The 22,869-nt window shown below is 48.9% G+C and overlaps 1 protein-coding gene across 5 annotated transcripts in view; it reads right to left on the bottom strand.

Annotated features, from left to right (window-relative positions):
• Nucleotides 1-22,869, bottom strand: part of FLI1 (Fli-1 proto-oncogene, ETS transcription factor) — a 133,480-nt gene that overhangs the window by 52,210 nt on the left and 58,401 nt on the right. For all 5 annotated transcript variants that reach the window (XM_043452694.1, XM_043452698.1, XM_043452696.1 and 2 more), the window contains exon 2: nt 3,980-4,191. In XM_043452694.1, coding sequence (XP_043308629.1) covers nt 3,980-4,110 — 131 coding nt within the window. In that variant the 5' untranslated portion in view covers nt 4,111-4,191. The remainder of the gene's footprint in view (nt 1-3,979; nt 4,192-22,869) is intronic.

Genomic DNA, 22,869 nt, shown 5'->3' with positions numbered 1-22,869 from the left:
GACAGGATGCAGCTGAGAGTTAGTTGCAGACCACAGCTTGGATCATCTTGCTAAAGTCTACATCCAGCACAGAGCCTATGGGTCACACCGTTTGAAGAACAATTCATGGTAACAGATTCAACCACAAGCGGAAGGTAGGGAGAAAGGGAGCGAACCTGCCCCAACGTGGGCAAGCTCGAATTTCTGTGAGCTCCTCAGATCTCGGTCTCTCCACCGACCCCTGTGCCCTGGCCTGGATGACTTACTGGCAGCATCAGAAGCAAGAAGGACCTTGTAGCTTTAGGCACACAGAATACCTCCTCTAGAGACATGAATACCTGTAGGGTCTCTGATAAGCATCAAGTAACTCAGAATTTCAAGTTATCGGAGAACGTGGGGAGAATTCACTGTGAATCATGAAAAGAAGAGAGAAATACATCTTTGGGTACTTTGTTGATCCGCTAGGGCAGCCGTAACAAAGTACCACAAATGTGTTAGTGGCTCAGTCATGTCCAACTCTTTGTGACCCCATGGACTATAGCCCACCAGGCTCCTCAGTCCATGGAATTATCCAGGCAAGAATACTGGAGTGGGTTGCCATGCCCTCTTCCAGGGGATCTTCCTGATCCAAGGATGGAACCAGGGTCTCCTGCATTTCAGGCAGCTTCTTTACAGTTTGAGCCATCAGGGAAGCCCTGAGTCGGTCCAAAACACTCTAGCCCAGCCCTATCCAGTCGAAGGGGCCACATATATAATGTAACATTTTCTAGTAGCCACATTTTTAAAATAAAAAAGTAAAATTAATTTTAATGATATATTGAAATATATTAATTCAATACAGCCTGAAGATCATTTCAACATCATCAATATAAAAAAAATAATGACGTATTTCAATTTTTTTCTACACTAAGTCTCCTAAAGCCAGTGCATTAACATACACATCAAGCACATGCCCATTTTGGATAGGTCATATTTCAAGTGCTCCAAAGCAATCAATGTGAGCAGTGGCTACTGCCTCGGAGAGCATAGCGTGTGAGCCAAGAAATCCCAAGTTTTACACTCTGGTTTTTTTCACCTGAAGTTAGGAATTATCTTCTGCATTAAAAGCACATCATCAGTGGTACTGAGAGGACAGAAGCACAGCGTGGCAGGTGAGAGATTTAAATAGGGCGGCATCTGCTTCATCATGCCGCTTCTTTGTTGCGTGATCCAAGAATGGGATCCGACCGGGTTCCATCCTAAGCAAAGACATTTTTCCTGAAAACCCTGGCTCCCTGCTGCCCACCACTTCAGCGTCCATGTGAGCACTTAGGAGATGTTTATGAGGTGCTGGTGATGTCTAGACCTAGCCTGCCTGCTTCTCAAGAGTCCACTGCATCGTCTTGGTTTCCCAGGAGGGGCGAAGAGACATCAGTTTCTGAACCTACGCTGTCACCAGCTCCTGGCCCTAGTCAAGACCGGCAGATCAAAAGCAGGGGCTGCTTTGTGAAACCAGAGCCAGGTAGATACCACGTCTGGTCTCCGGGGTCTTCATGCAGCTCCCCTCCAGCTGGCGTCTGGTGTGATGGGAGGAGCCTCGGTGGAGCTGCTGAGGGGGTTCTGAAAACTGATTTCTCTGGGGGGACCTCCTCTGCCCAGGATTCGTGTATTGCAGTGCTTGAGGCTTCCCTGCAGCATAAGCCATTAAAGGATTTTGAGCAAGAAAGGTAAATGTTTTGAAAAGAAGACTCAGGCTGCTGTCTGATGAGGAGACGTCAGAAAGACAAGAGGAGGAAGGGGAAGAAGGAGGAGGCTCCCAGGTGGCCTAGAAGGAGAGGTGCTGCTGGCTTTGATGGGTGGGCAGTGGAGGTGAGCGAGGGTTGGATTCAGGCTCCAGCTTGTTCAAGGGTGAGTCTGGATTGTAAGCAAGCACTGGGAGCGCTGTGGTCAGGCCCGTGTGGCAGGCCTTGCTGAATGCTGTCCACGTGTGGGGTGGGTGCAGGTAGGTGGGGAGGGGATGGAAAGAGTGGCCACGGGGTCAGGATCAGAGAGCTGGGGTGCAGGGCCAGCTCTGCACCTTTGAAAAGAATTCACTGCACCTTTGAATCCTTAGGCAAGTCATTTACCCCCTCAAAGTCCAATGTGTCTCTCTAGTTGTTCAGTCGCTAAGTTGTGTCTGACTCTGCAACCACATGGTCTGCAGCATGCCAGGCCTCTCTAGGTCAAGATGTAAATACAACATGGACCTCATGAGAGGCAGATGGAGAGCAAATGGCGTTGTGGAAAGATTGACAAACTCTTGACTTCCCTCCACAGAGAGTCAGTCAGTATCCTCATCATCTCTGTGGAGGGACTCACCAGAAGGGCTCCTGGCTCAGGACCCCTAAGCCTCCCTGAAATCCTCTATGCCAGCAAGGTGGCTGGGATCCCAGTGGTTGGTGTTGGTTAGTGGGGTTGGAGTGTGATGGAGCCAGGTGTATTCACAGGCAGGTCTGAGACCAGGACCTTCTGGGGGGCTGCCCACCACACGAGCACCCCTTCTGCTTTCTCTAGTCTTGTCTGCTCCATGACCTCATCTGCCAGCACAGGTAGAACTCTTTAGTGATGATGCCCAAGTCTAAATTCCAACTGCATCCCCAGTAGTATCTGATCTTCTGTTTCCAGTGCCTCATAGACATTTTTATCTGATGTCCTACTTACTGATGGCTCCTGATGCATCTCACAGGGGTGCTGACATCCCTTCTCAAAGCTTTTCCTCCTCCCACCCCTGGGGATGCCACCGGCACCATCTTTGGAAAACACCCAACCTTTGCTAGTCTTCGATTCTTTCCTCACACAAACCCCTTCCCCCCCTGCCCCCAGTGCAATATTTATCAACCTGAGTCCTGTTAATTATCCCCCTGATATGTCCCTCATGTGTCTTCCCCTTTTCATTTCCACAATCAGTGCCATGACTCTAGTTCAGAATTTTGTAATTTTCTACCTGGACTATTTCACTAACTTCTTATCTTTCTGACTCTCCCCAGCCCCCTTCCCCACTCTCTGTATACAATGATGCCCAGCTTTCAAGTGTTCAGTCACAGGTCTGATGATGTTCAAATGTCATGTCAAATCGGCTGCATGTGGAATAAATGCCCTGTTTTCTTAGCCAGCCAATCAGGGCTCTCTTGGTCTCTGTTTTTATCTCCCTGAGCGTGCCTGACGTTCTGTGAAGTCATTTTCTTGACTGTCAAACTTCACTCGTGACAGTCACCCTCAGGATAGCCCAGCACTTTCTGGGTCCTGGGATGGGTCACTTCCTGGGCCCTGCCCTGGGACACTTCTACAGTATCAGGGTCGACCCTCGTAACAAGCCTATGGGGAAGTGATGCTCGAGCCGTGCAGAAAGGAGGCAGCTGGTCCTCAGAGGGAGCAGTGACTGGTCCACAGGCAGACCCAGGACTCCAGCCTGGGCCGCCCGGCCCCCGGGTGTGCTGTCCCTCTCTGCGGTCCTCTCCTGTCCATCTCTACGAGCAAAGTCTTACCGGCCCTGGGCAGCACCGACTCCCAACCCACTTTCCAAGTGTGCCCTCCCTCACACAGGGAGCCCTCGGATTTGTTCATCTTTGTCATCATCCTAGACTTTAAATCAAAGGATGGTTTGCTGATCTTTGCTCTGATGAGACCCACCCAGAGAGGTCAAATATCTTCAACAAGAAACAGAAGAGTATCTTATTACTGAATTATCCCCAAGAGGGGCTGTGCCTGGGTCTGACATAAAGCAGGTGTTACAAAAGTGCCTGTTAGTGTCGTGGGCCTGAGAGCTGCTTTGGGGCCCAGAGAACCAGAGGGCTTCCTGGCTCTGTGCTGCCCCACCCCAAGTAGCCCTTTCACCCCAGCTCGCTAAAGCCTGGCTCGGTCGCCCGGCCCAGCACCAGAGCTCCGTCTGCTGCAGACACACGTCTCGCCAGATCTCTGACTCAGCCCCAGGCCTCCAGCCTCCCCCTGCCCCATCCCGGCAGCACGGGCCCAGGGGGCTTACCTGGACCCATTCATGTGGTCGTACTCGCGCTTGACGTTGACCCTCACGGGCTGGTTCATCCACTCCTGCTGCGGGGGGAGGGGGTTGATCTTGTGGGGTTGGCCGTAGTCGGGGCTCCCGGAGGCGGTCATGTCGGCCTTGGGGAGGTGGGCCGCTGCTCCGTATGCAGAGTCGAAGAGGGACTGGTCGTCGCTCACCACCGACAGAGCCTCCTGGAGGACAGAGAAGGACACAGAGCCCCAGGTCACTCTTTAGTCGGCGTCACTCTTCACTACCCTCCCTGGGGACTGGCGGGCTGGCCCAGGGCTACCGGAGGTGCTGTCTGGCTCACAGTTATGCAAGCTTGATGTGTTCTTTGCAGGTGACCCTGGGTGAGGAGGGAGTCTGGGCCATGGAATGGGGATGGGGACCCCTAGGAGTGTATGCCTCTGTTGGTTCTATAGGCTGGGACCCCCAGAAAGGAGGGTGGAGAGGCTGAGGCCAAGAAGAATGGTTACACAGTACACACATGTGATGTTAGGGTGGTGCCTGAAACAGATAGATGGAAATGCCCCTTACTGGCCAGGAAGCTGCCAAGCTACAGGGCATATGAGAGGGAGCATTGCTCTTATAGGTGAGGCCAGTGAGACCCACCCAGAGAGGTTAAGTATGTGGCTCAAGGTCACACGGGGGAAGGGTGGGGCCCCTCTCATTTCGGTTTCCTTCTCTGTAAACAGGCATAAGAATAGCTTTTTCAGAGGTGATGGGTGATTAGATGAGAAGACCTTGGTACAGGTGTCTAGCCTGTTTGCTCAGAGACGCTCCAGGATGTGCTGAGCTTCTTACTTATCAGAAATCCGGGTAGGGGACTGCCTGCCTCCCTGGCACAGAGTGGCCATCATCCTTTCCTGCCTGATTCCTTGAGATAACAGTTTCCAGTCTTAAGTGGGATGATTCTGCCCACCCAAGAAAGAGGGTGGAGTCTCTGCTCTGTGGATGTGAGGGAGTGGGGGTCAAGGCTGAACTTCTCACGTGTGCTGTCCCATCACCTGCTGGGACAGGGGGAGATGACAAATGGAGAAAGGCAGCGTCGTACTTTCCAGACATCTACCAAGCAGAGAAGGGTAATGAGACTATCCCATTCATCCTGGTCACAGCAGATCACAGGGACAAGGTCGTGGCCTGGGGTGTGGTGGTCACTAGGTCACACAGTTCCACCAAATTAAGCTGACTGCATTTCAGAAAAGGAGGTCACAATCTATAATCTAGGATTAATTATAATTGACACCAGATGGTGACTGCAGCCATGATATTAAAAGACGCTTACTCCTTGGAAGGAAAGCTATGACCAACCTAGATAGCATATTGAAAAGCAGAGACATTACTTTGCCAACAAAGGTCCATCTAGCCAAGGCTATGGTTTTTCCAGTGGTCATGTATGGATGTGAGAGTTGGACTACAAAGAAAGCTGAGCACCGAAAAATTGATGCTTTTGAACTGTGGTGTTGGAGAAGACTCTTGAGAGTCCCTTGGACTGCAAGGAGTCCCAACCAGTCCATTCTAAAGGAGATCAGTCCTGGGTTTTCATTGGAAGGACTGATGCTGAAGCTGAAACTCCAGTACTTTGGCCACCTCATGCGAAGAGCTGACTCATTGGAAAAGACTCTTTTCCAATGGATTGGGGGCAGGAGGAGAAGGGGACGACAGAGGATGAGATGGCTGGATGGCATCACTAACTCGATGGGCATGAGTTTGAGTAAACTCTGGGAGTTGGTGATGGACAGGGAGGCCTGGCGTGCTGCGATTCATGGGGTTGCAAAGAGTCGGACATGACTGAGCGACTGAACTGAACTGAACTGATAATTACACAATCTGTAAAAGTGGAGATGAGATGTAAATTACAGGAGAAATGCCCAGAACAGTCGCTGATACATAGTAACACCCAATAAAGTTACCTTTGATGGTTATCAGCTTCAAGTAAAGATTCCCTTAGGCCACCTGGCAAGGTCTGAAATGTTACCTTAAAATTCACATGTTGAAACCCTAACCCCATTTCCAAAGAACCTGTGTTTGGAGATAAGATGTTTAAAGAGATGACTGAGTTGAAACAAGGCCCTTTGGGTGGGTCCTAATTCAATATGGCTTGGAATGTAAACTGGTACAGTCATTACAGAGAACAGTATGGAGGTTCCTTAAAAAACTGAAAATAGAGCTACCATGAGAGTAAACGTGATGCAATCCTACTCCTGGGCATGTATCTGGAGAAAAACATGATCCAAAAGGATACATGCACCCAGGTGTTCACTGCAACACTGTTTACAATAGCAAGACATGGAAACAACCTACTGTCCATTGACAGAGGAATGGATAAGAAGATGTGCTCCATATATACAATGGAATATTACTCAGCCATGAAAAAGAATAAAATAATGTCATTTGCAGCAACATGGAAGGACCTAGAGTGTGTCATATGGGGTGAAATATCAGACAGAGAAGGAGAAATATCATATGACATCCCTTATATGTGGAATCTAAAAAGAAATGATACAAATGAACTTTGTATCAGAAAGAGACTTGCAGAAAGAGACTCCCAGACTTAGAAAACAGGTGGAAGGGAGTTAGGGAAAAACAGTTAGGGAGTTTGGGAATGTCACATACAAAAATGAACTTTGTATCAGAAAGAGACTTGCAGAAAGAGACTCGCAGACTTAGAAAACAGGTGGAAGGGAGTTAGGGAAAAACAGTTAGGGAGTTTGGGAACGTCACATACACACTGCTAAATTCAAAATGGATAGTGAACAACGACCTACTGTATAGCACATGGAACTCTGCTCAATGTTATACAGCAACCTAGATGGGAGGGGAATTTGGAGGAGAATGGATACATGTATATGTATGGCTGAGTCCCTTCACTGTTCACCTAAAACTATAACATTGTTAATCGGCCATACCCCAAAACAAAAAGTTTAAAGTTTGAAAAAAGAATTTTTTTAAATAAAAATTTTTCCTATGAAAATAAAGAAAAAAAAAGAAGAAGAGAGTATCTGGACACACAGAGGGACCCCAGGGGTGGTAGGCACAGCAGGACCACCAAATGGAGAAACAGCAAGAAGGCAGCCATCTGCAAGCCAAGGAGAGAGACTTCATAACCTGCCAGCACCCCAACTTGGGACTTTCAGCTTCCAGAACTGTGAGAAAAAAAAATACATTTCTGTTGCATGAACCCTGTCGGTGGCATTTTGCTGTGGTAGCCCTATGACACCTTTGCCCCCAGACCTATAAAATTACAATCCACTCTACCAGCTAACTTTCTCCGAGGGCCTTCTCAAGCTCAGCAGGAGGATAGCCATACTTCAAAGGGAAAGGCTCTTCTGTGGCTGTTTCTGGCTGGGATCAGGGAAGAATTACTCGAACACAGTCCAGGAAGTCTGCTCCCGCACAGGAGGCTTTGCAGAGCATAGACATGGCCAGAGACGGCAGTTTCAAAGCTGAGCTGCTGGCAGAGGGTGGAAAGGACAAGGGGGTCCCTTGACTCAGACCTGAAATCGACTGGGTTCCTTCAATTTCCACTAGGTGTCCTATGCCATGCTGTCTCCTGTTGCAACCTCTTTGCTGTGAGCCCTGGTTTTGCCATCTGGTTGGTCTGCTGACTTGACAACCTGTTTCTGTCCTTCCTGACCTGCCCTCTGCAGGGATAGATGCTTGTTGTCTTCTGCCCCTCACCAGAGCATCACTATCCCTGGTCCTGCCTCCCAGGCCTCCTGGCTTCTGTTATTTCTTCATCTTCTCCCCTAATCCAGAGGAAAGGAGATGGAAGGAATGCTTTAATTGGAAACTCCTAGATTTGTGCATGATCAAGAATGCATGTAAGCCACTCTCCACGGCAAAGATACCTGGTCCCATGTTCAGAGGAGAGCTGTGTTTCTTGGAGCCATCTGTCTGTTGGTTATTATACCCATTGTTCTTTTCAATGAGGGAATCCGCCCTGACTGCACACCCCAAACCAGGGGTACGGGTAGCCAAGCACATAGTTGTTCCAAGTTGAAAAGTGTGGCATTGTCATCTTGCAGAGGGCTGAGTGTGAGCCCATGAACTTCCTGGGGAATGGTTCCGAAGACCCATTCCCAGCTAGAAACTATAAATGCCCTTTTGGTGACAGAGGTGGTAAATATTTACTAGTTCTGCTACAGAAAGAGACTATACCTAAGGAATCAGGCATTGTCTTTGACCATGGAGAGTGGCTCACATGCATGCTTGATCATGCACAAATCTAGGAGTTTCCAGTTAAAGCATTTCTTCCATCTCCTTTCCTCTGGGTTAGGGGAGAAAATGAAGGAATAACGGAGGCTTGGGAGGCAGGACCAGCGATAGTGATGCTCTGGTAAGGGGCGAAAGACCCCTAGCATCATTATCCCTGCAGAGGGCAGGTCAGGAAGCAGAGAAGCAGGGTTGTCAAGTCAGCAGACCAAGCAGATGGCAAAACCAAGGTTCACAGCAAAGAGGCTGCAATGGAGGACAGATTACACCAAGCCAGGGTTTCCAGAGGCTGACCATGAAGAGACCTCTCAAGTAGATGAGAAAGAATACTCTGTAGAACCAAGTGCAGTGTGGTAAACGGTACAAAACTGGTTTGAACTCATTTCGGAATAGAAGTTTCCTTTAGTTCACAGTGAAAGAAAACTCCAGTCAAGGGGCCACGTCATGGGAGGAGAGGACCCTGGTTGCCTCCAGGTCCTCTGTCCAGTCCTGCCGGCAAGTCCCTCTGCTTTTCCCTTTCGGCCTCTTTCCTCTGTCAGCATACGCCCCCTCACCCAATTCACCCTGCTCATTCCCCTGCCAGATCCAGCTCCCTTGCCAGGTGTAAACAACCACAGCCTCAGACCCTCCCAGGGCATCGCTGACATCAGTCATCACCAGTCTGTTCTTGTCTGCCTGTCGTCCCAGCACTAGGTGTCGTCCCAGTTGCCCACCATCCATGGTCCCCGTTCACGACTTCTCCACTGCAGCTCCTGCCCTGGGCTCACTGTTCCCACAGCTCCACTAAACGGGCCCTTGGTGCCCCCTCTGTGTCTTTGACTTTGGGAGTTCTTGCGCTGGGAGCATCCTTTCTTTGCCTTCTTTTCTGGGCGCACATCCAATTCCACCCATTTTGTCGGTGAATGAAATCTCCCTTACTCCATGAAATCTTCCTTGATAATAACGCCCTCTGACTTACACGAACTTTTAAAGGCTTAGTGAGAATACTGCTTGGGTAGATGTACAAGTGTGCATGTGCACACACACAGGTACACACGCACACACCCCTGTTTGCAACCATTCATGGCAAGATGGCTTTTTTTTTTTTCCAAGATGGCTTTTTTAAACAAATTTCATTTACGTAGAAAAGAACTGATGACTGAGAGAAGCTGGGAAGAGAGAGAAAATGCAGGAGAACGGTTCCTTGCCTGGCCTGGACTGAATCAGAAAACCGAACACAAGCAGGGGAGGGACCTAAGGACCATTAACGCGAATCATACATTTGGGGAGACCAGGGCCCAGACAAGCTGATTTGGGATCCAGGTAGAGCATGAGCACCAGGGAGAATATTTGCGTCTGAAAGGAAACAGCAGCGCTTTGCCACACAAGGCTAAGGGCAGGGGCTTCCTGGTGGTCCAGCAGTTAAGACTTTGCCTTCCAGTGCAGAGGGCGTGGGTTCAATCTGTGGTCAAGGAGCTAAGATCGCTCATGCCTAGGGCCAAAAAACCAAAACATAAACAACAGAAGCAATATTGTAATAAATTCAGTAAAGACTTTTAAATGGTCCACCTGGAAAAAAAAATCTTAAAAGAAAATAAGGCTGAGCGCTTTGAGGGAGTCCAGAGACCACACCCGCAGTACAGTCTCTGTGGCCAATGGCAGGTCTCTAAACTGCTTTGGTGGTGGTGGGTGCATTTCGGGGAGACAGACATAGAACAGGAAGACACCTCAGGGCCACGATATAGACTGAGGGCTGCCATCGTGTTGTGCGACAGCTTCGTGTCCCCACTGGGGGTCCCGGAAGTCCCTGGGGGTGATCTGATGGGGTGCGGGCACCAAGGGGCGGTTTTTCTCAGCTGAGAAGCTGTTGAGCTGGCAGACGGATCAATGACATGCTTCTAACTTATTACCTATGTGTGGCTGTTGCTATTTTCTCCATGTCTTAGAAGCTGTTTTGTTTGTTTTTCTTGTTGCCTGTAATATAGTCTCTCAGTCATGTCTGACTCTTTGTGACCCCATGGGCTATAGGCCGCCAGGCTCCTCTGTCCATGCAATCCTCCAGGCAAGAATATTGGAGTGGGTAGCCATTCCCTTCTCCAGGGGATCTTCCCAACCTAGGGACTGAACCCACATCTCTTATGTCTCCTACATTGGCACATGAGTTCTTTACCACTGAGCCTCCAAGGAAGCTCAGAAGCCTTTTACTTAAATACTTAAAACTTATAAAAGTTTCAATGTGAAACTCTTTACTAGTACTTAAAACTCTTTACAGGGATGAGTCTACAGTTGATGTTCAAGTCTTTAATACTGAGGGATGGTTTCTAAATGTTTAACTCTGGGAGGATGGGCTGAATATAGAAAGAGCATCAGCATGACAGTTCACACACTGCTCTCTGAGTGGCTGGGTTCCTTCACTTCTCCATTTGACCTTGGAAATGACACTGATCCCTTCATTCAGAGGGTGACAAGTGACTCTTCAAAGACTTGTTGAGTCTAGGTTGCCGTAGAGCACCCTGCAGGGAAACTGCCTTTAGTGGGAAGAACAGAAGGCAGGGCCCTAATCCCGTGTGTGCTCTCAGTCTGAGGTCTCTCGTGGACCCCATCACTGTCCCTGCGAAGTCAGCCCTGAACTGCTTAGTAACTGAATTCTACGAAGCACATGCCTTCTCTCTGCTGCATGCTGGGAACAAAAAGCCTGTTCATCAGGATGCTCTGGTCTCTCACCACTGCATCCTAGAGCCAGAGGGAAGCACAGGGCTCCTGGACTCCAAATAGGGAAGTAGCTGAGCACGTCAGTATCCTACGTGACCCATTTAGCAGAGCACTCAGGCAAGGGCAACGTCTTGGAGCTGCAGCTTGAGTTCCAAGCTAACAGGATGGTAATACCGGTTGTAAAAATGCTGACTAAACCATGTCAGCCTTCCTTCCCAGGATCCCCTGCTGGCTCTGGGAGCGTGTGGACATACACAGCCAGGGGGCACTTGTCTTGGTGCAGATTCTCCTTTTTACCCAATTTGGGTAAGGTTGCCTTAAATACACATCACTTCTAATACATCTCAATACAGAAGAGAGATCAAAGTAGCAGACGATTATTGTCTTATTTATTAAGTGCATGTTTCCTTGAGTGATCTAATTTAATTCTCCCTGCAATTCTATGAGGGATGTGCTGTTATCACCTGTTTTTTTCTGATGAGGAAATAGATACTCAGAGAAGTGAATTAACTAGCTCAGGTGACACAGCAACTGAATGTGACCTGGGATTCTAATTCAGATCTGCTGTCTGAGCATTGAACTACCACCATCCACCTCCCAGTTAGACTGTCACCTCTTTGAGGCTAACTCTTATGTTTGTTGAAACGTACCTAGAGCCCGATCTTCGGAGTCAGAGAGATTGAGTTCCAATCCTAGTTCCATCAGTTATTCACCAATACACCACCCAGTGCAATTCATTTACACTTTACAAACATCATTTTCTCATCTGTAGAATGGGGATAATAACAGTCCCTAAGCTGGCAGATTTAGAATAAGTATAAAATTAGATAATATAAATGAACTCCCTAAATCAAGTGCCTAAAGTTCTCCCAGGTGGCTCAGTGGTAAAGAATCCACCTGCCAATACAGGAGACACGAGTTCAAATCCTGAGTGAAGAAGAACCCCTGGAAAAAGAAATGGCAACCCACTCCCGTATTCTTGCCTGGAAAATCCCATGGACAGAGAAGATTGGAAGGCTACAGTCCAAGGGGCTGCAAAAGAGTCAGACGCAACCAAGCACACACACATTACTAAAGTTCTTAGGACACAGCAAACAAAAAAAAATTTTTTTTAGGGACTTCCCTAGTGGTCCAGTGGCTAAGACTCCACACTCCCAATGCAGGTGGTCCAAGTTCGATCACTGGTCAGGGAACTAGATCTTGCATGCCACGACTAAAAGACCCCACATGCCATAACTAAGACTCCATACAACCAAATAAATATAAAGAAAAATTTTTTAAAAATTCAAAAAGAAGTACAATGCTGAGAGATGCCATGGGAATCTCTGGGTTAGAGATGGGGGCTGGAGAGGGGAGACAGATAAAACCAGAGAGGTACCTTCTTCTCAAATGTGTTGGCTACTTAAAAGCAACCAAGTTTGCCTAGGGTTCAAAACAAGCAGGTTTGGAGATAATAGATTTGAAATGTGGATTCCATGGACTTCTAGAGAAGAGAGCTTACTTCTTACTCTGTGTTTCTCCTCCTCCATGCAAACCATCAGATTGTTTCCTTGCAGCCTCAGTCTGCTCTCTCTTTCTAGTTTCTGAATTCAGGCCTCTAGGAGGCACAGATGAGGCTCAGAAATAATCCTGCAAAAGACAGGAGGCAGTAGCAGCACCCACTCATCCCGCTGTCCCTATATCAGTCCTGCAGTAAGTATCAGAAGAATGCCGCAGCATGACTGTGAATTCATAAATAAATAAACTTCCCTTATTTTGGAATTTGACATGTATACATTTTGTTTCTTCTCTTTTCCTTTTTTTTTTTTTAAATACCAGCAGATGTGTCTCCCACCATTTGTTTTCCTTAGATTAAGTCCAGGCTTATTTTCCACGCTCACATCAGTTGAGCGATCTGGGGGATGTGGTCAGAGCCTGGCCACATGACGGCCTGACTGACATTAGTGATGAACCGAGGACCACGTCTCCAGACAGCTTAGCAGAGATGGAGGCAAAGAGGGAAAAGCCTCTGGAACAGCCAGCAAAGGCTGAAGAGGGTGATGTGAGATGTCCCCTATTCTCTGCAGGAGGGCAGGGAAGAAGTGCCTGCCATAGTCCATGTGCAAGAAGGACACACAGGAGCCACAGCGATGGGCCAGATGGAGTCAGAGAAGGAAGAAACCCTGATTCTTACAATGAGGCTGAGTGTTTATTTCTAGCACAGGGAATGACCCAAAAGACGGGGCCCCAGAACAACCAACCCTACACTGGTTCGCTGCCCACCTCTCCCCGGTGCTGCCCCAAGTCTTATAAGGACAACTTTCGGTGGCCAATGAGCTGTGCTAGAGGCAATTTGAAAAGATGTCAAAATCAACCAGACTGACTTCCCTGCCGGTGGCTGCCTCTGCTCCAGGAGTCCAAGACTCCCAGACCAGGCCTCTGGAAAGCTAATCCCTGGGTCACCACAGGAAGCCACGAGTTGTGGCTTTTTATTACATTCTTTGCATAATGACATAAAGTCCCTTCTCCTGGCAGCCAGAGAGCATATACAATGCAGACAGGATTCCAGGGAGCAAAGTCCTCCGGCTTCACTGTTTTTGGAAACCAGCAGGCTCTGCAGCAGTGTGTGGGGGGGCAGGGCAGGGCGGGGGCGGGGGGCGGGGCGCGGATGATGCTCAGCACAGTCACAGCTAAAGTGTCAGGAGAGGTGGCTCCTATGAGATCGCGCAAACCTTCGGCTTCTCCCTTCTTTTCAACAGCCAGCCCTGTGCCTGATTCTCCCATCTTTTTCCAATGCAGGGAAGACAGGTGCTAAAGGGAAGAGGAGGCACATGACTGGCAATGATGGATCAGGAAGAAGGTGAAGACATCGATCAATCACCCAAACTGATCTGGAAGCTCTTTAGTGCAGAGCAGAGCAGGTGCCCTCACCTGGGTCAGGAAGGTTGTTTTTGCCCCCAAAACGGCCACAGCAGTATTTCCAATCTTGGCCACTCCCCACCAAAAGGCCACGTCTATTCCCCTCCCTGTGAACCCAAAGGCGACTTTACAATACCTCGACAAGTGGAAGATGGCAGGGGACTTCCCTGGTTGGTCCAGTGCTTAAGAATCCACCTTCCAATGCAGGGAATGTGAATTCAATCCCTGGTTGGAGAATTAAGATCCCACATGTCACAGGGCAATTAAGCCCACATGCCACAACTAGAGAGAAGCTCGCACACCACAGTGAAAAATGCTGCATGCTGCATCTAAGACCCGAGGCAGCTGAGTAAATTAACTATGATATGTATGCACGCGTGCTCAGCTGTGTCTGATTCTTTGCGATCCCATGGGCTGTAGCCAGTCAGGCCCCTCTGTCCATGGAATTTCCCGGGCAAGAATACTGGAGTTGGTTGCCATTTCTTTTTTTCAGGGGAATCTTCCCGACCCAGGGATCAAACCCGTGTCTCTTTTGTCTCCTGCCTTGGCAGGCATGTTCTTGACCACTAGTGCCACCTGGGAAGCCCGAGGATGTTAGGATCCTCCCATTATTGAAAAGAAGCCAAAGTGTCCAGAGGCTCAGCACTTGCCTTAGATCCATCAACTAGGGATTCTCCAGCCTGTAGCCCAACTGCAAAGCTTAACCTCTTCCCCCAAACTGTTCCCAGTTTGGCAACTCAGTCTCGCCCCATCCTGGGTTGTGTCGCATAGCCAAAATGGCCCTGGAAACTCAGAGTGCCAGGCTGATTTCTAAAGTAGCTTACTGAAATTTCTATCCCATTCCCACCCCCACCCCAGTCCTCCACTAGCCACCTTGTCACTTAAATCTTCAGTAACTGGGGAAGAGGAAGGCTTCTGCCATGACCCACCCAGCGAAAGGCAGTCAGCCAAGTTCCTAGAAGATGGGAATCCTTTGCAGATGAAAGTACTTTATTTAATGGAGTTTAATAAATTAAGGGAATGAACCTAAGTGCGTTCAGAGGAGAGGGGCTTGGCGTTCCATACAGGCAGGCCACGTAACAGAATCCAGAGCCGGAGGCCCCTGTTAATCATGGTCTCCCATTAGAGGCTTCTCCACGTCTCCCGTGGGTCTCTACCTTTGCCTGTTGACATTGAGTTTTCACAGTCACTTTTTTGACCATAACCACATTTAAAGGGCATCTCTAAAGATCAAAGTGAAAATCTCCTCCCACGGAGAACGAGTCTACTGCTGAAAAGAACAAAAGTGCTGAATGTGGAAACTAACAGGAAGGCGGATTGAAGGTTAGTCTGAGCTCCAAGAAGGGAACATTTTTACAGTGTGTTGACCTTTCTGTGTCTTTACAGTGGGTCTGGCCACACTTCAAGCTGCTTTTTCTCAATGACAATGGGGAGCGCGAAAAGGCCAGCCATGATCTGTTGTGTATAACTTGACAATCCAGGGACCACACCCCTCTCCAATAATAAAGAGTGACTTGATCACAGAGGTGGACCCCACCGTGCCCAAGGGACCAGGCAGCATGAGGATGGGATATGAGGGCTCACCCCGGTTGGAAAGCTTAGGTGGACCCCGTGAAATCGCGCCTGCGTAATCGAGCCCGTGTTCTCCTGCCAGTTTTGATGGGCTGGAAGGGTTAAATAAAGCCCAGCCAGGTACAAAGGGATGATGATGAAGAGGGCACTGGCAACCATCAAAACACACCCGCAGAAGCCACGGGAGGAGCTGGTAAGGAAGGCATTCGTCCTGGATAATGGACCAGACATAGGGTCCCAGTAGATTTCACTGCTCATCACTTGCACTGGGACTGTATCCTGCCTGGTTGTATAGCTGTGGCTGCATTCGTCATTAACAATACTGGATGCTTCCACATCGGTGGCTGAAGGCCGGTGCTCTGACCTCTTCCTGCTCTCTTCTGCCCTGGGGATGAACTAAAGGGTCGAGGATGGGCACAGCAGGTCCTCCAAGACTCAGCTCCAAGACAGGAGATTGGTGCCTGGTGCCCCTATGGCACCACACAGGTGGTTACATATCAGAATGGTTTCCCTGCCCTGGGGCGCACTTTTCTGACTGCAGAGGTGGTGGCACAAGAGGACAGTTGAGGATCTGGATGGGCTGGGAGCAGCCTTGTCCCTCAGAGGAACCCTGAGCAGGTCTGCTGCAGGAGAGGTCAAAGGTGAACGGGTAAAGGAAGCAAACCACTTCACCACTCTCTTCACTCCATAGTGTGACGCTGTAAAGTCTGTTTCAATAAAAGGCAGAGTGTGCCAGCTGCGACAACGCGGGGCTTTATTGGCTGTGCAACTTCGGGCAAATTACCTAACCTCTTGGTTCCTGGAAAATTTTAACTGTCTTCCACTGAACGTTTAATGCTCTTTGACGATGATGAATGGCTGCAGTGCCCTGACCACAGAAAGCTGAAAGCTTGGAAGAAGCAGCCTGGTGGGGGTGGCTGCAGTATTTCCTCGAAGCGTCTGAATTCCCCCATCGTGGGGGTGATGGAATGGCCTGGGAGAAGGGACATGGTCCCCTTGGGGCTTGGTCTTCATGGCTCTGGCCTGGTAACTGGACCAAGAGGATCTCAGTCTGGTCTGTGATGACAAGGGAGGAGGACTTCTGTGACAAAGGGAAGAGGGGGCGGAGGCAGCTCAGATCTGAAAGGATGGGCTCCCCCAGGGGGAAGCAGACTTCCGTCTACCAGCGGAGATGACACTTTCTGCCATTGTTTGCAAACTCGGGGGGAGAGGAGGAAATGTAGGCAGTGTGTCAGGAGCTTTTCCAATTCTAGGGGTCCTGGGAACTTTCTCATCCTTTCTCTCAAAGACCAGAGAAGCAGCCTAGAGAGAGATACCATGTCTACCATAATCACTGCTTGCATCTAGCAGCTTGCATAGTTCCTGGCACACCTAGTAGGTGTGCAAAAGATTTTTCTGATGGATAAGGACCCCAGAGCATGATGGGAACCCCAGAGCACAATGAGAAACACCGAGAGCCTCCCTCCCCACTGCCAGCACCTCTGCCACCAACCAGACTTCCCACTTGCTCTTGGCCACGAGACATTAAGCCTTGCACCCAGGCTTGTCCGTTTTTTTAGCCAGCCACACCCAGTGACCGTTTCTCGTTCATGTTTAAACATGAAGCCACTGACCGCTCCCCCAACCCGCCACCCCCGACAAGCACTTCAGGCCCTTTTCCTAGAAGCTGTGATCTTATCCGCTGATGTCCTCATGTGATGGTTTCCGTGGCAACAGGTGCCCTCATAATCACAGGAAGCCCAGGAGGAAACAGGGGCCCTTTGCTCTATTTTTCCAGCTACACCCAGGGACCGTCCTGGCAGGAGGACGAAAACAAAACCAGCCTCAAGGAGCAGGGTGTCAATGTCTTCGAGCCCCGCTGACCCCGTCCAGGGAGAGAGAAGAGTCCACTTCACCTTGATGGAGACACGGGTCCTAGCACAAGACCCGTTTTGACTTCACTTCCCTCAGGGCACTGGGCAAAGAAGAGCCCTGATCTGTTTCTCGGTTCTTCATGGCTATTTCCTCATGGTGACTTGTGCCCAGGAAGCCACACTGGGTGACCTTAGGCCTATCCCATCCTGAGTGTGCAGGATTTCTGACTTTCACATCTGCATGAGCCTCTCTACCCAAGGTGTTTAGTCCTTCTGTGGTCCCAGGGCATATGGCTACCAGGTTGCTGCAGGCACAGGAGAATGGGAGAGACTGGAGGAGGTGCCCACGGAGCCGGTCTTCTGGGCTGGCTCAGATACCCCTGCCCTGTCTTTGCCCACCTCTTGGGTTGGCTGTACTCTGCTCCTCCATTCCATTTGTCCCTCTATTCCTTCTTGCCTTTCTCATTTCTTTTGCTGCATTTTAATGTCCTTAGTAAATGGTTTTTCTTCAAATAAGACCTCTTACCTGTTTCTTCCTAGCACTCTTGTCTTGTAGATGTCTCTATAATACACATTTCTGGATTGTTCTTTGGGTGTCTGCAAACCCTTATGGGCTTTCCAGGGGGCTCAATGGTAAAGAATCCCCCTGCTCATGCAGGAGACATGGGTTTGAACCCTGGGTCGGGAAGATCCCCTGGAGAAGGAAATGGCAACCACTCCAGTATTCTTGCCATGGGAAATCCCGTGGACAGAAGAGCCTGGTGGGCTACAGTCCACAGGGTCGCCAAAGACTAGGACAGAACTGGGCAACTAAACAACAACAAACCACCGCTGTGAATGCCAGCTTTCCTGTCCCTTTGCTCAATCCAGACACCCCACAGAGCGGCCTTCCTCATCCCCGCTGTTTCACTGAATCTCAGTGCTTCACCAAACCTTTCTGGAGGACCTACTACACGTCAGCATTTGGTCCAGGGGATGCAAACATAAATGAGCTCAAGGTGCTTAGTCTGGGGAGAAGGCTGATATGGGTACAGGGGCTCATGTGGAGGGGGGAGGGGGAGGGGGCAGCGAGTAAAGGCCCAGGGGAGGCCCTCCTGGGACAGGCAGAGCCCAAGGTGGGTGGAGGGGACCTTCCAGAAAGCCTGTAGTTCCATCACCTCCTCTAGGAAGTTTCACCCTCCTGCAGTCCCCTGCAGTAAGCTCTCACTCTGCTGAAATTTGTAGTACTTATTTTTTTTAAGATTTTTTTTAATGTGGATCATTTTTTTTTAAGTATCTGTTAAATTTGTTACAATATTGCTTCTGCTTTATGCTTTGGTGTTTTGCCCAGAGGCATGTAGGCTTTCAACTCCCTGACTAGGATCAAACCTGAATCTCCTCCACTGGAAGGTGAAGTCTTAACTATTGGACCACCAGGGAAGTCTCTGTAGTACTTTCCAATTCATCACCGATTCAATACTTTATTCTAGACTGCCCTGTCACATCGATTTTATTTTTATTTATTATTTATTTATTTATTTTTATTTAACTGTTTCTGGTAGTTTTTCCTACCCTGATATTCTGTCTCTCCAGACAGCAAATCCCACGTGGATGGATTTTCTTCATGTTTTCTGTAGACATTATTCACGCTTTCAGACACCTTGGCTTCCTCACCCCTCAAATGGGCACAAGGACAGAAATGACTGCAAAGGGTCCACATGAGGACGAGTTGAGGTGAGGGGCTCCTCACTGTGTCCCTGCTCTGAGCAGAACCATGCTGTCCCCTTTGAGATGCGGCTTCTGACACTTGTCAGTCTTGAGATGCTGTTATTCAGTCACTAAGTCGTGTCTGACTCTTTGTGACCCCATGGACTGCAGCACGCCAGGCTCTGGCCTCCACTCTTTCCCAGAAAGAAAATGAAAGTCGCTCAGCCGTGTCCGACTCTTTGCGACCCCATGGATTGTAGCCTGCCAGGCTCCTCTGTCCATGAAATTCTCCAGGCCAGAACACTGGAGTGGGTACCTATTCCCTTCTCCAGGGGATCTTCCCAACCCAGGAATCAAACCCAGGTTTCCCGCATTGCAGGCAGATTATGTACCAACTGAGCCACCACTGAAGCTCACTATTTCCCAGAGTTTGCTCAGACTCATGTCCATTGAGTCAGTGATGCCATCCAACCATTTCATTTTCTGTTGCCCCCTCCTCCTGCCCTTAGTTTTTCCCAGCATCAGCATCTTTTCCAATGAGTCAGCTCTTCACCTCAGGTGGTCAAAGTATTGGAGCTTCAGCTTCAGTCCTTCCAATGAATATTCAAGGTTGATCTCCTTTAGGATTGTCAGTCCTGTGACTCTAGGCAAATTCTTCCATCTCCCTCTGCCACAGTTTCCTTTTTGGTGAGACAGAGATGATGACAAGACATTCTAATTCATGCCTGGCACAATATAAGCCCTCCCCAAGCTTAACCTTCTTATTCTAATTCACAGGTTTTAAGACAGGAAGAGCACTTCATTTCTCTAGGCCTGTTTCTTTTGTTTGTTCTTTAGTCGCTAAGTCATATCCCACTCTTTTGTGACCCCATGGACTGCAGCCCGCCAGGCTCCTCTGTCCATGGGATTTCCCAGGCAAGAATACTGGAGTGGGCAGTCATTCCCTTCCCCAGGGGATCTTCCCAAGCCAGTGATCAAACCCAGGTCTCCTGCAAGGGCAGGCAGATTCTTTACCATGGAGCCACCAGAGAAGCCCTGTATCTTTATCAAAACACAGAAGACTGAACTAGGTAAGAGCAAGATGCCTATCATCGATTAGTAGATGGATCTGACAGCCCTGTTTGTCTGGGACTGTCCCGGTTGATGCCTTTTGTTCCAGAAAATGTTTAATAATGCCTCCTTTCACTCTCAAAATTATCGCGGTTTGGTTGATGCACTGTGGGGCTGCCCCACCTGCAGGTAACTCAGAGATGGCAGTGTGTGCCTCAGCTCCAAGGACCCACTGCTCATCATCCCCGCCCTCTCCTCTGAGAGGAGGTGAGGGGATCCGAGGACAGCCTGCTCCCCACACAAGAAGCCAAGCATCACCCTCTCGGAGCTCAGACTGTCTCCGATACACAGCTGGCCTCTCGGCTGGCAGCCATCCTCAAAGCCGTTGCCCACTGGGTTGGCCTTCATCCTCGTGTGACTTGCGTGCCAAGCCTAGGCATTCTGGCACCAGGCCTCCTGTCTCTCGGCGTCCATCTATAGGAAAAGCAGATATTTTGTGAACAAGTCCTGCCAAGGGCTTCCAATGAAAACATCTCTGTGGGGTTACATGGAGGTATTTCCTTTGTCACTCTCAGTAAAGCTGGTTGAGCAGAAACCCCAGCTGAAGCCCCCTGACAGTTCCTAGGGCCTTGGGACTGATTTGGTTACTCTCTCTATAAAAGGTACTTAGTGTTCAATTCTTGGAAGCTTCAGGAGGGACCAGCCTTACGCCTTAGGAGCCAGGCCTCTCTGTCTGTCTCAAGGACAGGAGTCCTGATGGCTGTGAAGCTTAATCCTTGACGTTCCAAAACCTTATGGGAAACGGGAAACCCTGCTCCAAGGTGGTAAAGCCACGAGGACGTGTCCAGACCTCATCAAAAAGCCGCTCAGCTCCTCTCCCCGCTTGGGTCCCTTCACTCCAGGATCCACTGTCGACAGTTGTCAGTTCTGATGCTGTGACTTCTGCACCAATGGGGTGTCCCACGTTCTGTGGGGCTCGGTGATTCTTATGAAAAGGCTAAAGCCAATGATGTCAACTTTGCCCTTCTTGGAACCTGTGGTCACGTTGCTCCTTCTAATCCTGAACCAAGAAAGGTCTTCTAGCCTGACTGTGTTTTTCCTTTTTTATATGTATAAAACCACTTTTATATCAACTTGTTCCCTCAAATTGTTTTTCCCCCTTTTTTTGGCCTGGTTTTAAACAATGTTGTTACAAATATTTACAGCATTTTCTTCTGGTAGGTGAATATTCTCATAAACTGAAAAAGGGAATTTTATGAACAGACCACATAAAACACGAGACAATGTCCTGAAGGACTTTCTAAAAAGTGTTAAAGATTGTGAAAAGGAGCAATATGTATACTCTTCAACCTCAGTCTTGTGATAAACTCAGAATTAAGGAACAGGGACTTCCCTGGTGGTCTAGTGGTTAAGAACCCATCTTCCAACGCAAAGAACACGAGTTCGATCCCTGGTCCGGGAAGTAAGATTCCACAGGCCATACGGCCGCTAAACCCATACATCACAACTACTGAGCCCATGTCCCCTAGGGCTGATACTCTTCAACAAGAGAAGCCCACACACCACAACGAAGACCCAGAACAGCCAAAATAAAATAAGTTGTTAATAAAATTCTAAAAAAAGAAGAATTAACAACAGAGAGCATTTATATAAAACCTATGATCCTTCCATGTAGAAAGAAACTGAACTCTTGAATTTGGTCCTTCAGACCAGCACTGTCTAGGAAAACTTCCCACTACAGGAAACCATTCTCCAATCTACACTGTGCAATGCAGAAGCCACAAGCCCTGGGTGGCTACAAACTTTGGAAATGTGGCCCATGTGACTGAGGAACTGAATTTTTAGATTCTAGTTCATCTTAGTTAATTTAAATTTACATAGCCACATTGGCTAGTGGTTACTATATTGACCAGCACAGGTTCTAGACATGTGTGCTTGGTGGTTGGACTACATGCTACTCAAACCATGTGACGGTCACTTTGGATATTTCTTGAACATGTCCTGTCTCATTATGGGATCATGAAACATATTTGTCACAAAAAGCATTCCTTCATTGAGGCATTCATTCATCTGACAAATATCAACTGGAAACATGCCTTGTACTAGGCACTGTGATAGAAGTCGAGAATGTGTCCATGGAAAATGGCAACAGAGAGTTTTAATAGCACTTGGTGATTATGGTGGAATTAGGAGATTGGTAGAAACTTTCTCCCACTGATCTGGTGTGTCTCTGCAGTGAAGTAAATACCTGCAGGCGATTCTGTGAGCAGAGGGTCCCCTGACAAGCAAGCAGCCTCTCCAAGTCTGCTGTGGAAATCACTGTCCAGGGCGGGGGAGTTGGTGGTAGGAGACAGCGGAGGGAGGAAATCCTGAATTAAATAGGTAGGAATTACCGTCTGTTGTGAGGATCGAATTAAAAAGGAACAAAGTCTGCAAAAGAAGTCTGGAAAGTGTAAAACGCTGCCTTTCATACAACAATCCGAGCCAATGGCTTTCCCAGACACCCCGGTGTAGCATCCCTGAGAAAGTACCAGAACAGCAGAGGAGTGCCTCCTGAGAAGGTGGCAGCCCGTGAAGCAGAGAGATGGCCACTGCGGAGGCAGGGGGATTTCAGGGGAGGGGAGGGCAGTGAACTGAGCAGGAATGTGGTGAGGGGAGGGCGTTAACACTTCATTGCCTGTCAACAAATGTACAGCAGGGACTTTCCTGGTCACAAATAGCCAGCAAGGACCTCACGAAAATAATTCATCTCGTGTCTAAAGAGCACGCTGCAGGGAGAAGGGGGTACAGACACGGCACCTCCACCCCTGGGGGCTTCTTCCTAAGGATTTGGAAGGACACTGCCTCCCTTCAGTAGAAGGTGGTGGCTCTCACAGCAGGGTCTTCAAACAACATGGAGATTTT

This window comes from Cervus canadensis, chromosome 29, assembly GCF_019320065.1.
Source record: "Cervus canadensis isolate Bull #8, Minnesota chromosome 29, ASM1932006v1, whole genome shotgun sequence".
NCBI classification, from domain to species: domain Eukaryota; kingdom Metazoa; phylum Chordata; class Mammalia; order Artiodactyla; family Cervidae; genus Cervus; species Cervus canadensis.
The sequence above is the reverse complement of the archived record's forward strand: the minus strand, read 5'-3'. Positions and strand labels throughout refer to the sequence as shown.